Source organism: Falco punctatus (genome assembly GCF_963210335.1).
Source record: "Falco punctatus genome assembly, chromosome: 6".
In the NCBI taxonomy this organism is placed as follows: Eukaryota; Metazoa; Chordata; class Aves; order Falconiformes; family Falconidae; genus Falco; species Falco punctatus.
The window spans coordinates 87,010,498-87,028,273 of NC_137585.1; the positions used below are offsets into that span (position 1 = coordinate 87,010,498).

The 17,776-nt window shown below is 37.8% G+C and overlaps 1 protein-coding gene and 1 long non-coding RNA gene across 6 annotated transcripts in view; one reads left to right on the top strand and one right to left on the bottom strand.

Moving 5' to 3' along the window:
• LOC308065457 lies at positions 1–4,440 on the top strand. Its single transcript, XR_013928775.1, has 2 exons — positions 1–1,220; positions 1,684–4,440. It is a non-coding gene; the product is annotated as an uncharacterized lncRNA (long non-coding RNA).
• Positions 3,335–17,776, bottom strand: part of ZBED4 (zinc finger BED-type containing 4) — a 25,952-nt gene continuing 11,510 nt past the window's right edge. For 4 of the 5 annotated variants that reach the window (XM_080391456.1, XM_080391452.1, XM_080391453.1 and 1 more), the window contains one exon: positions 3,335–8,634. In XM_080391456.1, the coding sequence (XP_080247582.1) occupies positions 4,709–8,227 (3,519 nt within the window). In that variant the 5' untranslated portion in view covers positions 8,228–8,634 and the 3' untranslated portion in view covers positions 3,335–4,708. The remainder of the gene's footprint in view (positions 8,635–17,776) is intronic. The other variant, XM_080391455.1, reaches the window with a different exon arrangement.

The following is a 17,776-nucleotide window of genomic DNA, read 5'->3' on the forward strand; positions in this document are numbered from 1 at the left end:
TGCACATAGTATAGTGTTGCTTTCCTCACTTTGATACCTGTGCTCGTGCTTAAATACTCCCAGCCCTGAGAGCTTTCCTTGCATCTTCAGCATCTGAAGGATCCTTCTTTTGCAAATAGAAAGTGAAGTCGTTTGTACAAGAGCCAAACCACAACCCGAGTTTATCACAGGCTAAGCACGACTGTTTAGCCGCAGCCTTCTCAGTTAGCTGGTTACATAGTCTCAGCTTCGTCTTAAATGACACGTACCGCTATCTGCTTGACATACGCACAGTAGATTAAAAGGGTGTTCGCAAACATTTCTGAAGTTAAATGACAAAGAATACCTCCATGAAGGTTTTCTTCAGTTTTTTTAAGTATGTACGATTCCTAAATATAACTGATCTGTTTTGTATGTAACTACCCATTTTAGATCAGCTCTTCAGATAAACGTGAGCAACTACAACTACTTTTGGTTGTTCATTTCAGACCTTCGTTTATTACAGCAAGGACAGCCAGTGCTACTTCTGAAATTCTGCATGTTACTGTCATGGCCAGTCTCACTAATTCTGCTTTATTTCAGCTGCAACTGCCTTTGGTTCTGTACCAAGGCTCGACTTGTGTCCAGATACGTCAAGTATAAGGTAGGAATTATACCTGACATGGAGTCAATCTTTTCCTTTATAACTGCTCATTTAAATGAATAAATAGGAAGCAGTAAGTGGTTCATACAGCGGGGAGAAGGAAAAGAGGCAGGGGCTGCTTAAGCATCAACCCAGCCCTTGGAACACAAGCGGATACCCAGGCTGGGGACACGGCTGTGGTTTCTGTTTCTGGCTGGCACACTCGCTTTATGAAATGAACTGCTCTGGGGTCAGTTTTGCAACGAAACCGAGAAGGTGAAGAATCACTTTCCTGTCAGAGAATAAGGCAAAGAACAAATGTATTTGTGGAAGACTAAAATGCTTAGTTTATAAAATCTAAATAGTCTGTAATTAGTGTTATTTGCTAATTATATGTTTATTTTCCCTGTGTTTGGAGACACCTAAATGCCAGCTTGTTAGCGGTGGAAAAAAACACTACTTTGAGGGACACACAACAACTGTGAACATCTACTTTGAGCTTGTCATCTATATCTACATTTAATCATTCCCATCCTTATGCCGGAATGTAAACTGCTCTAGACTGAGATTTCGGTTCTTTGTGAATTCAGAAGCTACTCTTGGGGAGCAAGGAGAAGCTGTGAGTATTCCCAGTAAATGCTCACTGGCCAAATTCTGTGGTCAAACAGTTTCCTTCATTTTTACTTGGTGAGTAGGGAAAGAGGCCAAGTGGAAAGGGGCAGTGTGGGGGGAGCATCATCACAGGTTTCTGGAGCGTAATGTAGATCTCAATACATACTTTCCATTACAGATCCTTCACAAGACTTGAATTCTGTGAAAAGGCTGTTGAGGATCTCTTCTTCTTCCCCTTCCTACCTTTAGTACTACAAAATATTTCTTGCTGCAGCGTGTAATTAGATGCTACACCTGCCTACTCTTCAGCAAAAGCTGCAAGATTCTTACGATGACATGAAGTATATTCTTTAGTACCATCTACACTTTACTTTTTATGCTGAGGGGAAAAAAAAAAGTCTGCCTATTAAATTTATTTCTAAAGTTGCTAAGGTACTGAAATACTGTATAAATAAATATAATTGTTGCAGGTTCATCGTATCATTATGCATTAGGGAACTGTCTGCTGCTACAGGGCCTGGTGCAGCACAAACTGAGCTTGATAAAAGCTCCCACACTGTTCACGGCTTGTGCTTTATTGCTGCCTGAGAGAGTGTAATGTAAAAACAGGAGTTTCCTATACATGAGAAATAAGAGAAGGGTTGGAAAAATCGAAAGTTCTAGCAATCACTAAGAATTTATATTAAAAATAATAAAGTAAACCCAACACAAAGCATGCCCACGCAGTCACTTACCTCAGTACTTCAGTGAAAGCTTCCAGCCCTTCTTTTGAAGTCATTCTTCTCTCAAGGGCAGCAGCAGTGCCTGAACTGAAGATGGAGATGCTCCTGTAACTCCCATAGATGGATCAAGGCTTACAACCGAAAAATAGCAACTTTGTGCTTTCAGTCTCTTCTATTTTTATTTCAGTTTTTAAGAATTAATTATGTGGGTTTATTTTAAGGCCCTTTGGGCCTGCATATCTTTTAAAAAAATTGTAACACAAGCCTATTATAACCAAGCTGACACTGAAACAGTTGTGGTCTTCAGCTCTAAGCCCTTCAAAACAAAGGAAATGGCAGGTACAAACAATGCAGACTAACCGATAAACTTTTACTTTAAAAAAGTGACGAGTTCTCATGCTCTCAGGAAAAGTTTTGACAGAAAGCATGAGTATACAATTAACTATCCATATAAGTAAGATGCAAGCTGGGGGCTACAAAATGCCATTGCTTCAACCTTCCACACGAGAGTTACACAGGAGCAACAGTAAAGACTGTCTTCAGAGGAGTCCAGATCCTTGTTTCCAGAGGACTGGGATTTTCAGGAAAACCTGTTCACTGCCAGCACTCCTCCTAGTATCACGTAGCTCTACATCGCTTTAAGCTGAAGGCCGTATTTACATTCAAGCCTTAAGTGAAAATTCTATGACTTGCTTAAAAAGGGGGGGGGTGGGGAGAAGAAGAAAAAATTGTCTTCATCTTCTACCTCCCCCTCTACTGGTTTGGAAAGATTAAACGGCTCCTTTACAAAGGTCAAGGTTATATTCACATTTAAAATGTAGGGAAAAATTGAGATAATAATTAACCAGTAACCATTTAAACATGTTTCCCAATAAGCTGCTTCAAACTCGCCTACTTCCAACTATACATAAACTAGAACAAATTGTTTTATTACTGCAAAAACACGTGCCGGTCTCATCTAACCCTAGAAGAACAAAGAATTGCTGACTAGCATGATGTTGATGGAATTAAAGGTTACCTTTCAAAATACTAGAGGCAAAATGCAGCATTAGTTTTATCCCCAAGTACACTATATAATAATTTACTTAAATAATACAGGTGTAAACATAACTAATGGAATAACAAATAAAATACCTGAAACAATAAAATGTTCAGAGAAATGGCACATGGAAGCTAAAGCCACCTGTGAAAGAATTCAACAAATTTTCCTGAGGTTGAATAGCTTGAGTGAAATGAAAAGAACTAGAATCCAGGCTTAAGTCCAAAGAGCTAAACAGAAAATCAATCTTTTCACATAGCACGTTCTGTGGTATATTTATGATGACAATTGTATCAATTATTTTTTATTTAATGGTTGTCTTAAATCCATCTGAAAATAAAAGGCAGTGTTGACTACCACTAGAAAATTGCAAATAAAATGTTTAATTTCAGAAACTGAGTTCACCATTTATAAATACACTAAAACATAGTAAATGCAAAATTAGATTAGGCATAGGTACAGTATTTTAACAAAGCTACAACTTTTCTAAAGGGTCATAGGCAAATGATGACTTGTTTCCCAAAAAGTATCCAATGAAAACTGAAATGAGAAAATTAACCTTTCCAGAGTTAAAACATGGAGAACATTCCTTTCAAATAAAAATCCTGGCTATTTATTTCCATCTTCTTTGAAGTTTTGAAGGCTCTATATCCCATTTGCCTGATGGACACCAACAGTTAAGAATCAACCCTACTACATAAAATTCTAAGCAGTGCACCATATCCATAAGGCTATTACTGAAAAATCAGAAGATCAGTTATTTCTGTACTAGGAGCTTTAAAGACAGGCTGCTCTACACAATTGAAATTACGTTATGAGTAAGGGCTCAATTTTTACAATAGGGAACCTTATAGTTTTGATGCACTAAAGATTAGAAAAGGCTTTAGAATGACATTAAAATCTTTGTGGTAAGTTTCTTGCCTTTTTTTTGTACATGGCATTAAATAACAAGCATTAATTCACAAACTTTGATAAGACTTCCAAAGAGCTTTTATAAATACCCAGAATATTTCTGTAGTTTAGTTAAAATGTAAAACCTGAACAGGAGAACCCAGAATGGGAGGTTTTGCTACCGATTGCTGTGTAACTGACATTCCATATCATCTCAAATTTAAGATTTATTTTCAGATACTAAGTCAATAGTCTCCTGTAAACACATCTTCCTTGATAACTCTTCTTAATCCTTTAAGTACTTTAGGGCTTGCAGTTAAAAACACCACATGATAAAAAGACGGCTGGAACCCCATCTTCCACGTACAGCTTTCTTTTGACAACTACAAAAGCTGTTTTGTTGCAATTAAAGCAATGTTCAACTAAAATACAGTACCTGGTTTATGGTTTTTACATAGTCATTGAATAAAAAACTACAGAATAGAACTGTTTACATCTTTTTTTTTTTTTTTGCCATTCTATTAAAACAAATGACTGAGCTTTTTTAAAGTTCATTTACAATTATGGATTAAAACCTACATAATTTTGTATAATTTGACAAGACAGGCTATCTCTAGTGTGAACTTTTAAAAAACATATATACAATATCTGGCCTGAAGTACTATGAATAAGGCACATGTAGACATATTGAAAGCTGAAAAAATTGAAACTAAAATTTGGAATTATAGTCACTGATTAGATGTCATACATGGCCCCTACTGGAGCAATTTAAAAATCCGAGTTATAGATAGTTAATATCCAGTGAGCAACAATAGATTTAGTCTAGCAGTTTGTTCATTAGTTTCAATACTGGAAGTATATTAAAGGAAGATTCACTTTCAAAAAGATAAGCTTTTCAAAGTGTTCAATCATTAACCTTGACTGACTAAAGTTGTTGCTTTCATTGGATGTATTGAACAATCTCTCTGAAGGAACAATGCTTGGTGGACAACCCAAGAACCTGACAGCCAATTTTGACAGTACTGGCCAAGATGACTTCTTAAAGTTCCAGTAAGTTAGAGGATCACAGTTATGCTCAAGCACTTCTTCCTCCAGGTAAGAAAGCACCATTTCCTCTGGTAACTTTGCTCTCTCTTTCAGGTCTTTTGTTTTCTTCATGTCACCCATGAGTGACCAGAGATTATCTTCCCCATATGAATTTGTAGATGGTGAACCTGTATCACAGCCATTGGAAACAGGTTTATCATCATGTGAGGTAGAACTCATTATTTCCAGCTCCCTGATTAAGTCTTGTTTATATTGTTCAGCCTCCTCTTCTGTAAATAAGGATGTTTTGTATCGGGGATCCAGAAGCGTAGCAAAAATGTACCTTGGATCATGAAGCGTGGAGGACAATCTACTCACCATAGCTTCTTTCAAAGATTTCAGCATAGTATCTATGCCCATTGTTTCCTCAAATAGCATTTCTATTTTCCTATTAAGTATATGGATCATTGGAATCACTTGGCTTAGAGTAGACATGTGTGTACTCATCTCCCTGCTTGCGGCTTCAAAAGGTTTGAGAGCATGACACACCGACTGCATGACTTCCCACTGGTCACAACTTATTAGCTCCCGAAAGCTGCACTCTATCGACATTTCATCGATTGCTCTTTTCTGTTCAATAAGACGTTCAAGCATATGAAATGATGTATTCCACTTTGATGGAACATCTTGTATTAGCTGGTGCTGAGGCAACTCATACTCTTTCTGCAACTCAGCCAACTTCTCTTTTGCTTTTGCTGAGCGATGGACGCGTTCACAGATCTTTCTTGCAATACTAAGCAAATTCTGAACCATTCTCTGGCTTTTAATAGCCTCATTTACAATGACGTTAACAGTGTGACTAAAACATTGTACACTTGAATGATCACCTTCATTTAAAGTTTTCTCTATACTCTGATTATCAGTAACGGTAATCCCAATCTGAAGGCCAACAGAAGTAATCCATGTTTCCCACCAGTACTCTAACTGCTTTTGAATACTGATTCCGTTGTAGTCGCAATCAATCTGTGATACATTTAACAGTGCTGAACAATGGTAATCCTCACACTGTGGTCGAAATGAAGACTCAAATGTTACCCAGTGAGCTGTCAGGGTTAGATATTCTCGTGTTTGGTTGCTCATCCATATTCCAGATGTAAAATGGATCACTCCACTTTCAGCTTCTTTAAGATGTGAAATAATTATTTGTTTTACATTATCATACATATCTGGAATTGCTGTCCTAGAAAAGTAAGATGGAGAAGGTAAAGAATATTGAGGTTGCAGATATTCAAGCAGCCTGTTAAAGCCAATGTTGTCTACAAAAGAATATGGCTGAAGGTCAAGTGCAATCATTTCGGCTACAAGACTTGTGATTTTTTTGGCAACTGGGTGAGAGTCACAAAACTTGTCATTGGTTTCATCAAAATTTGAGGATCCTATTAATTCTGTGCTCAGTGGCATGTGATTATCCGTAGATGAGGATAATACTGGCTCAGAGACATCTGTTTTCAACACGTTGTTATGGAACCGCTGCAGATGTCTTAGAAGGCAACTTGTGCCCAGATTTGTTGGCTTTTTCCCCCTACTTATTGTACGTCCACAGTGCATACATACTACTTTTGTTGAGTCTGCAGAACAAATCGAAAAGTGATTCCACAGTTTTGAGGTCTTCTTACTATTAACAGGAAATATTATTTGATTATCATGTGTAACCATTGTAGGCAAGTCAGTCAATTTTGAGGATGAACATTCTGCAGAAGCCAAAGTGGCATAAGGAGAATTCGCCAAACTCACGTCAAGAAAGCTCTTTTGGTTTCCGATAACATCAGGATGGCGTCTGTATAGATGTCTCATCAAACAGCTTGTGCCCACATCTCCTTTCTTGCCACGACTTATCATACAACTGCAGTATCTACATACTGCTTTTAGGCTGTCTGCAGGTGACAGTGAAAAGTGGTGCCAAACTTCTGATTTAAGTCTTTTCATAATCCTTTTATTTTGCTGAAACACAGCCGTAGGTTCAAATATTAGTGGACCTAATCCCTCGCACTGTTTCTCAGGAGACGAAACAAAGGAGACTTCGCCTATATCTTCAGATGACGACAGCATTGAGTCTTCCACTAGAGCATCTCCAGAAGAGAGATTAGTATGGATCTCCTCAGAGATTCTGTCTGGAGAAGAAGAAACAGAAGCTGATTCTTTCATTAGTTTTCCAGGAGAGGACGACATAGAATTCAGATCGCTATCCGAGGGCAGTAAAGAAGGCAACAGAGTTGGAGGTGCAGTGTAGAGAGGTGGTATGCTGGTACCACCCCCATTCTCTTGCAGGACAATGGAACGATGGGCTCTCCACATGTGTCTTATTAAACAACTTGTTCCCAGGTCTTTTCCATTTTTTCCTCTACTGAACTCATTCATGCAGTGGATGCAAACAGCTTTAGAATTATCTAGAGGTGACAAATAAAAGTGCTTCCAGACAGCAGATCTCCTTCTGGAACCTGATGTGCTCTTTGGAATTACAACAGTTTTTTCTGCTACATTCTCTACAGTGTCATCATACTGGTTGTTGGGTAGCTGTGGAGATGACCCAACAATGACTTCTTCTTTGTTGCACTTTTCAGAAACTGAAAGATCTGATATTTCTTCAGTAGAAACAATAGAAACAGATTCTTCAATTATTCGATCTGGAGATGGTATTTTAGAAGCCATTTTCTTGACTAGTTTTATGGGGGATAACATGGAACTCAGATCTCCAACATCTGCGGGCTGAGGTGGCAGTAACAACGTAGGTGAAGAAAAGGAGGATATACCTGGCATACTTCCATTTTCTTGAATTAGTACAGTAGGATGGGCTCTCCTCACATGTCTCATGAGACAACTTGTACTCAGGTCCTTTTCATTTTTACCCCTGCTGAATTCTTTCATACAGTACATACATATTGCTTTAGTGCTATCTCTAGGAGATATAAAAAAATGGTTCCAAGCAGGTGACTTTTTTCTGGAGCTTATGTTTCTGCTAGAAAGGAGGCTCTGTGTCACAGCTTCCATTGCTACATCATACAGCGTACTACTATACTGAGAAAAAAGAGATCCATAATCATCTTCGTTTTCTGTAGATAAATATTTGCCAGCGTTGTTCGTAATGAAGTTCTTTTCTTTGTCTTCCTGTTCATCACTGCTGTCCGCATGTTTGAAATCATCTTGTTCCGTCTTTATATCCATTCTTTCTAGAGTACAGTTAATGCCGTCTTCCTCTGGCTCTGCTTTTAAGTTATTGATTTTACCCAGTACAAAACTACCATCCATTCTGGGGGAATCTGCTTTACTCTCGTCCATGGATGACAAATTCTTCTTGCCAAGTCTTCATTTATTAATAAATATAGATAATTTAAAAGATTATTTAAAATTTGATTAAAATGATGTATCTTGTATACTGAATGCACAAACACAAATGTGCGTATGTGTTAAAATAAAGTCTGGTTTATCAATTCTGTATCTGTGTTGTGCATAAGCAAATATGATTAGTCATAACAATGCATTTAAAAATTATAGACTTAATTAATGGAATATCATTTTTCCCCAGGATCAGGACATTTCAGGTCATAGATGAATGTTCTCAAAGACAGCTACTGTTAAACGCTTCATGTTGTAGACATAATCCTAAAAAATGAATGTTCTATTTTCTTGTTGAAGGAAGCCATTCTGTTCATCTTGATTGGGCAACTGTGGCTCTTCTGCACCATCTAGAAATTACAAAAACAAATAATAATCAGGAGACAAAGTTGACTAACCCACTTTAAATAGCTACAGTAAAAATGAACTGAAAACATGCACTAAATGTTCTGTAGGGTTGGAGGGTTTTTTTCCTTTAAAGTGAAAAGAATTCAGCGTATGACTGAAAGAAAGAAAAAAACCCAACATAGACTCAATACATTTGTGTGGCCAAATACATATCCACATGCAGCTCTAGTTCAGCTTTAACAAAATCTGGAGTCCAAGCATCACTTTTGTATTTGCTTGGACATACCTATGCCTCATCCTAATTCACCCACTGCATGATCATACATACACACATATATATACAAACATATACTATATAGGTATCTATAGATATATATGAAGACAAGGAGACATCTAATCATATTAGCACAGAAATATGTACTTAAAACCAAATGTTAAGTTATACTCCTGTACATGTGAGCCCTTCATTACTGACAGCAGTGTCTAAAAATACATTTCACGAGAAAACCTCTGTAAGGGTATCCAGCATGGTCACGCTCATCTCTATTCCTCTGACCATCATGGTTATATTTATGCCACAACACTCCCAGACAACACCATACTATAGAAACAAGCTACTTGTAGAGTTTCATGATTAAAAATGGAAATGCTTAATTCAGGATATCTGGGCTATGCAAATGCCATACATAAACTGAGGTCTCCCAAGAGCCTAACATCATCACCCAGAACCAAAGACACGTACAGCTGTACGTACACGCTGGTGCCCAACGTGCGGCACTGCCGGCTCAAGTTCCTCACACACCGAAGGGTTATACTAGAAAGCCCATTTACACTCATAGCTCATTTCTCTCGTGGGCAGAGATTTCCCCCACCACCAATTCCAGTACAAAGAGTAGATTTTTTTTAAGTATAGCTGCATAGAAGTCACAGGGCAACAACAGGGTCAAAAACCAGGACACCTCAACAGCCTCACACAAACAAGCCATCTGCATGTCAGCGACTTCCCCCCACCCCCCTTTACTACAGTCCTATTAGAATTCTAAATTTTGCCAGAGCCTCTCTCACTTACTCTCATGTCATCAATGTAGTTAATTAGTACCTCCATTCAAGACAATAAACATTTTCCGGGCTACACAGGTGATGCTACACTACGCACTCCAATGAACTGGATTTCATGGGACTGTCTCTCCCCAGCTGAAGACAAAACACACATTTGAATTGGTTCTTTTAAAAACTTCTCACACAATTTTCATGCTACTCAAGCACAGTTAAGTATTTCGGTAGACAAAGGGTGGAATTAGCATAGCTACAAGACACATTAAAAAAGTCTACACTGTATTCACAAAGCCTCCCCCACCCTGAATCAAGACCAATGTCATATTAGCTATGTAACCTATTTTAATTAATATTTCTCTGAGGTCTGTTTACAGAAACACTTATTTTCCTGTGGATTTCAGATTTCTGGAAAGCTTATCAAAGTGATAACTTGCCTTTCTCCCCACTCCCCCCCCCCCCCCCCCCCCCCCCCCAGCGCAGGGGAAGGGGCAGGGAAAAATCTGCAGATCTTACTGCAGCTATTTTATGCTAAGAGGAAAGCAGTAACTGATTTTCTTTCTGTGAAAGTTCTAGTATTTGCGCTCTGCCTTTCTCTTTCCTTCTCAGAAAAAAAAAAAAAAAACCCAACCTTTTTCAGACACCAAAAGATATAAGGGTCAAGCACAAAGGACATCAGTTCTCATGAAGGGAGGGACATGAAGAAAAAGGAAAACCTTAAATTTAACATACTACACAGTAGTTTCCACAGAACAACTCTGGCAGCAGAGACTAAAATTAACATCACTGTATAAAACTGAATAAAATACAGGCTAGTCATCACACATTGATGATACGGAAACGTGCATTTGGGACGAGAGATTGTCAACATTTTTAAAAGAAACCAATCTAAGAGTTTTTTTTCATCTTTATTTTGATGTGAACTTGGAGCTTGTACTGCAAACAGGAAAAGCAAGAATTTATAGTAAGCTGTTGTGACTTAGTATCACAGGATAGAAAGGCTCAAAAGCAAGTGACTCCATGCAGAGTGTACAGAACATAAATTAGTTAGAGTAAGCACATTACAGATTCCTAGCTAGATTCACGCAAAAAAGCATGCATACATTGGCATTGGGTTCTGATGAAGTTGTGCATGATTTCTTTGCCTCAAAGCAGGCAATCACATCCCTGGCCTGCAATTCCTGTCGTTTTTCAATTACGCAAAACCTAATTCTAGGCTTTGAACAGAAAAGTCCATGGAGATGCTTCATTTGTCCCTGTCCGGATAAGCAGTTATTGCTTAACACAGCTAAGCTTCAGGTAGCCATGCAGGGAAGATTTGGAAACCTGATTAATAAGGCCAGTAGCAAACTTCATAACGATGCTTAAATTGATTGACATTCATTAACAATACACATTGCCAATGGTTAAGTTCATAATCATTATCAGCCATTACCACTACACATTCAAACAGTTAGGCCCTAATCATCTTATGCTAAATTAGCTTTAAGTACACAATACCACCGAGCTGACACCTCCCAGTTAACCTGATGGCTATGGTCCTGGCTGGTTCTACTTGCCAACTTGAGGTGAACAGGAGAGACAACTATTTGGGCTCTGAAGCAGGAACCGCGGTGGTAAGGCTTCTTCCCTCTTTCTCCTGGGTGTTTTTAATGCTCCTAATCTCCTCCACCAAAAAACGGTGTAGGAAGCAGCCTCATCTGCTCCTGACGTTATTTACCATTCTTTAGGACCAGAAACTGTTCTTGTTCCGTGAGAAATCCTTCCTACTTTATTCTGTATCCTTCGGTTTTGCTTGCAGATTTTACTACTTGAACTGTCAATTCACATGTTTTTTCTGTCCCCTATTGACGCGATTAAACATAGGTCTCTCTTTGCAGCTACGTATTATTTCTGTATTTATGCTCAGCTGTGATTTAAAATGCTTTCATGCCGTTAGGACGGTTATGCTATTAGCAGTGTTATGGACTGCTTATATACTGTGGCCATTTACAGTATTTTAGTGTACTTATGCTTGAGTTTAAGACAAGAAAACTTTAATTATATCTTTCCCACTTTACGGCTGTTACAGCTCTCTGGCTACATAATACGTATTTTTCTGGGCTTTGTTGCTGCCTTCTAGGAATGCAGAAAAGCTGAGACTCTCAAAGGGGACTTGTCAGGGCTGCTAGATCGCTTCCTGGGAAATCCCCAAAGCTGGATGCCCCTTAGAAGATTTTGCATGTTTAGTGGGGTTTTTCTCCCCGTTTTCTTTCAAACATCTAAGCATGATCTCTATTGCTTTGCGTGTTACTACATCATACCGTAAAATCAAGTCAAGCTCCCTCCCTTCAAACACCGTTGAGGGTTCAACCCTGATTTTCTTTAGAATATAGTCCTCAAATGCTCAGGGTATAGGAATACGAATGTTTTTCATCTCCCATGCCAACTCTACAGAAGAGTCAATCTGTTTTAAAAACAAAACAAAATACTCCATCGTCTAAAATTTTACAGTAACCTACAACAAAGTATGAATTTGTTTACAACCATTTTTACATCGCTCATCTACCCTCAGACACAAGCTACTCGAAGTTATGGACTACTGCTAAACAAACAGGATGTTCAAGGAGAAGGAAAACGTTTTCAAAGGAAAAAAAGGCTACAGGCAATCAGCTTAAAATGAAAATGATTTATGCCTTTGAGATCTCCTCAATTAGATACAGACAAGCAGGGAAACAAAGAGAATTAAGAGTCACCTTGCAACAAAAATCTTCAAAAGAAAATAAATGGAACTAGAGAACAATTATCTACTCAAATGTACTACTCTCAACTATTAGCTCCTGAGCAACTGTAGACAGTCAGTGGTTTGCTATGGTAAGAAGCCTGCAGAAACATTTTATAGGATTTTCCATTCAAAATGGGATTATTGAAAGCGTATGGTGGTTGACAAGTAATGTCAGGAGAATGTCACTGATCCAGAGTGCCACAGCAGACTGCCATGACCAGAAGAAATCACTGCTAAAGGAAGGGGGTTAAAAACCCCAAGCACACAAAAAAAAAAACCCCAAAACCCCCAAAAACAAAAACAAACCAAAGAAACACTGGTGTAGAGAAACACTGGTGTGTTGGGATTGCAGAGACATACATTAACATACAGTGAAGTATAAAAAGTACGTAAAAAAACCGAACCATGAGCAGATTATTTGTTTGTAAAGCAGATAGTGGCCTGCAAGCTTTAAACCATTTTAGATTTTAGGTTGACTAGTCAGGCAATAATCATGGAGTTGATCGTGTTACAGAATCTTGGTGCAGAAAATAGTCTAGAAAGACCACTTTAAAACAACAAAAAAATTAACTTATACAATTACATATACTGTAAACACACACACCTGCAAAATGCAAAAGCAGATGTTTCAAGAAAGATGCAAAATGTGGAAACAAAGTGAAAGCAAAACTGTTTATTAGTTTTAAAAAAATCAAAAGCAGTGACAGATTTTGAGCGTAGGAGGTACACAAAAGCACATTAAAAATAATTTGCACAAATGGATGTCGGTTTTAGAATAAATAGCGCTAATCTTGTTTACTTTTTTAAAATGTACAAGCATCATTAAGAACATCAATTAAAAGAAAATCTCTAAAAGCAGCAATAAAAGCAATAAGGAGGATAAATTTTAACAAATTATTATCAGCTTCCATTTCAATGGATGGATACTAGGCTAGGTAAGGAATATTTGCTAACAAAGAACCAAATAAAAAGCAAACACCCACAAAAAGAAAAACCCAAACAAATCAGAACTCCAAAAAACCTGAAACACACACCCAAAAACCTGTAACAAATAAGCAGAACAAATTCTTATAAATGTATAACCTAGATGAACCTTACCACGTTTCAGTTACAAATCCCTTGAAGAAGGAAATTTAAGAATAGTGGCATTTTTTCTATACAGATTTCCTGTTATAAAATATCAGTACTAGCTCACCCACAAAGAACTACAGAAGTTCTTTGGAAGAAGAAGATACCAAGCAATTAAAACATGGTATTAGAAGAGACTGCAAAATTAGCATGTTAGTCAAACACTGAAACAAGGTGGGTCCTAAGCTCAAGTCTCACAAGAATCCGCACAAACGTACAAGCATGAACTAGTGGCTGCAACAGTGCAATTGGGATCGAAGTACAGAAAGTCAGGCTTAATAAAAGAAACACGTTGTTCTGGACCTCATGGGAGGTATGATTTGTAGAAGACTGATGGGAAAGAAAAAGAAGAGGAAGGTAAAGCCACCTTTGCTATTCTGTTACTTTTGCAGTCACCTGAAAGGTAGATCTTCCATTAACCAGTAACCTGTGGTTTTACAAAGGTATTCTCTCCAATTTGCAAAATACCCTCTTGTATACACAACCCCAAATACTCCATCCAGACACAAAGGATTCAAGTGTGGGAACAGCACCACCAATACCATACATTGTTCCTTGTTGACAGGGATAGTCTTCACCCTAACCGAATACTGGAACAGAATATAACAATTAGGACAAGTAATATTAGACGTTTTTATTGATCTAATGTGAAAGAGCTGAAGTTTATAGGAATTTGTGTATTCAACAGAAAATATGTAAACAATTAAAATAGTAGTAAAGACCCCCGAGAAGCATATGTTAATGGAAGGGGAAACAACATAACCAAAATCATATCTAAGTCAATAAAAAAAACCAAAAGGGCATATACAGAAAAAAAAGACAGAAACTATTACTTTTGTTTAGTGCTCTCTTCTACTGGTGAGAAAACCTCTGATGTTAGAAACTGAAAGTAATTTTACTTAACATTTTAATGATTTACTATGCTTTTTTTCCTACTTAGATCTTAAAAAGTGATATATGGAAGTAATGAATATATAACATTTCTGAATATTGGCTGAGAAATAATACCTAGGTTTAGCTCTTGTTCTGTCACAAGCCACTGGTCTTGCAGAAGTCTAAATTTCTTTCTCCGTGATCCCTTCTCAATTAGGAGGGCCGTACCTTTCATCTTTTGTTTTTGTTCCATCTATTCTGCCATGAGTTTTATAGGGCCATCTTACTACATGGCTTAAAGCTTTTACAATTATTTTTAAAATTCCATTTTAGAGCGAGGCAAACATTTAGAAAAATCCTAGTGTACAAATAGGGAACATTCACGAACAGTTCGATGGTTGTGTAAACATTACCACACTAGGGTTGGTAGTGGGAACAACAACAACAAAAAAAAAAAAAAAAAAAAAAAAGGTGTGGGGAAGGATTATTTCCTCCAAGGCTGGAGCATTTCACGGATGTGTGGCCAGCCGAGCAGGATGCCATGCGCAGAAGCTCAAACAGGCTGGGAGGCAGGAACCAGGCCGCTCCCAAAGATATTCTGTCTGCTGGGCTTCAGCTGCTGGAAGAAACAAGGCAGCATCCTTGCAGGGCAACTGATGCCCTCAACTCCCTCATCCCGGAGGAGAAGAGAAGCTGGAAAAAAGTCACAAAGAGAAAATAACATATCCAGAGTAACCCGTAAGGAGGTAAACAAAAGCACACTTTGGAAAGCAATGGGACAAAGGTACTTGCTCAGAGGTTTGGGAGACAAGGCAGGAAGAATGAGAGCCCTCCAAGAAAGGTATGTGAGCTCCCTGCTCTGCTCATGCTACTTGTCAGGACACGACACAGAGACGTCCGATTTATCCAAGTATAAAGCTCATTCATGCCTCTTCACGTTGCTGTAAAATTCTGTGCTTGGTGTAAGCTGGGTCCTAAATCAGTCATTCCCGACAGTGCAAAACCAAGGTGTGGATTGCTGAGTGTTACAGCCATAACCATCATCGTTGGGCTCTTGAGTACTCAACCCTAATTACAAATGCAGGAATTTAGCTAGAGTAGAGACTGAAAAGACTAAAAGGACTAGCAGCTAAATGTAAATATCCATTCCCCCTTTCTTGCCTCCTGTCTCCCAAAACATCAAATAATTTTACTATGAACACAGACTCTTATATTAAGCAGTAAAATAGATTTGCTAGTGCCAAGTTATATTTTTTTTGGCTTAGCAGCCTCTGGATTCCTCTCTACCTTCTATTTTCACCCCACCACTAAATTAATAATAATGCAGGAAGATAATCAACAGCACAGCTCAAAGTGACAGTTTTAGTCTTAAGACTAAAGGGGCAGTGTCAAATTCAAAATCAAACCTGCACACAGAACACACCTAACATTGCACAAACTCAAACTCTTAGCCTCTTACTCTCAAAAGCTGATTTATTCTGTACATCCGTTTTCTCCTCTTGCTGCTGTAAACATAAAAAAGTCTATGGTACTCTGTTTACTGATTATTTTCAGACATTCCCTGAAACCTCAGGAAAGATTTCAGAACTAAAAGCTACAGCTTTAAACAAACATCTCCATCTCAAACCCTAAATCACCTGCATCACTGTGTATGGAAGAAAGTGTGCACGCTGGCACTGCAGAAAACTACACTGGCTCTTATGCTGATGTGTAAAAGGAGTAAAAAACTCATGACAATGGCAAAACTGAAGAGAAACTGTATGTTTTCCAGATAAGCATAATTTTAAAAAATACTCTAAAATAGACACAAAGCAGAAACAAAGTCAGATAATATAAATAAACATTATTTTTAAAAAAAAAAAAAAGGAGAGGATCTGGTTCTTAACACCAGTATATCCTCAACCATAGAACTTCTTAAAAAGATTGAGATTTGACACCAGTATATCCTCAACCACAGAACTTCTTAGAAAGATTGAGATAATGCTTTTTACATATTATACATTTCATATTCATCATTTTTGGAGTCTGACACAAATAGGGACGTTTGTGTTATCATGCATATTATTCACAGCTGGCTGACATTTAGTTCTGGCATCCCTGTTTAGCACCCAACAGGATTTGCTAAACATGCCTGGTACCAAAATGTTTCATCAGACCTCAGTGATAGTCTGACTGCTCAGCATGTTTAAGAATAAAGCAGGTGTCTGATACAGGGTAGGGAGTCAAAACTCAAGCTTATTTCTTGAGAAATCAGTCTTCAAAATTTATTTGACAATTTATTAAGCAGGTCTATTTGAAGCATCGTCCTCCACCACCTAGGTTTAAGCAGCACTACAAAGCCCAGAAATCCCCATTCCACATTATTTTAAACAGCATTTATCTTGCGGGCAAAATAAAAACGGAAAGCTAAAACAACAACAAAAAAAAACACCTTAGGCAAAACAACGCCACTCCCAAGTTTTATACAAAAAATAAAGAAATATCACTGTGTTGCATGTACCACCTTACACAACATTAGGTATCAACACAAACAACACTACTCACACCTACAACCACCTGATAAGCCTTTAATTGTTGCATACCACCAGATCTCAAATGGGGCTATCTTCCTTCACACATCCTTTGCTAACTTTCCATAGCAGGACACAATAAGAAAGAAAAAAAAGAGGAAAACCAAGCAGGGTGTACACATACTAATAATTTGTCTCAGCTTTTACTAAGGGAGATCTCATAAAAAACAGATCTGTCATGGTAAGTAAACAGTAACATTTGTCCAAGATCCAAACTGTCTCAAATACTGAAGTGTTGCTTTCTCATTATCTGGTATGATACTACTGAAGCAATACTTGCAGGATATGTTTCTATGCTATTGTTCATACCTAACAAATGTCAGATCAGCCTGTCATTTGTTAAAATGCTAATGTAATTTATGTAATAATTTCATTAAAACTTTAAGCAGGATTTTGTGAAGTCTTACGCTTTCATTTAATGTTGCTCCAAGTGAAAGCTACAGATTATACTCTGATATTTTTATAATTCTCAATTTTTGACAAACAATTATATGCTAATAAGATGCTGCAGTTCTCAATGTTACAAGAGATAACATGGTTTTATTAAGAACAAAGTTTAGGGTTTTTTTTAAACAGTTGAAGAACGTATTGTTTGGCTTACAGCATTTTTAGTGCAGCACATCAAAGCTGCTTTTAATCTCTCACACTGTACAATTTTGGGTTGAGGGGAGATGAATGAAGGTTGCAGTAACATAACACAAGGGTAAAATGCAGATAAAGACTAGAGTAGGGAAGATGCATCAGCATTATCATGGA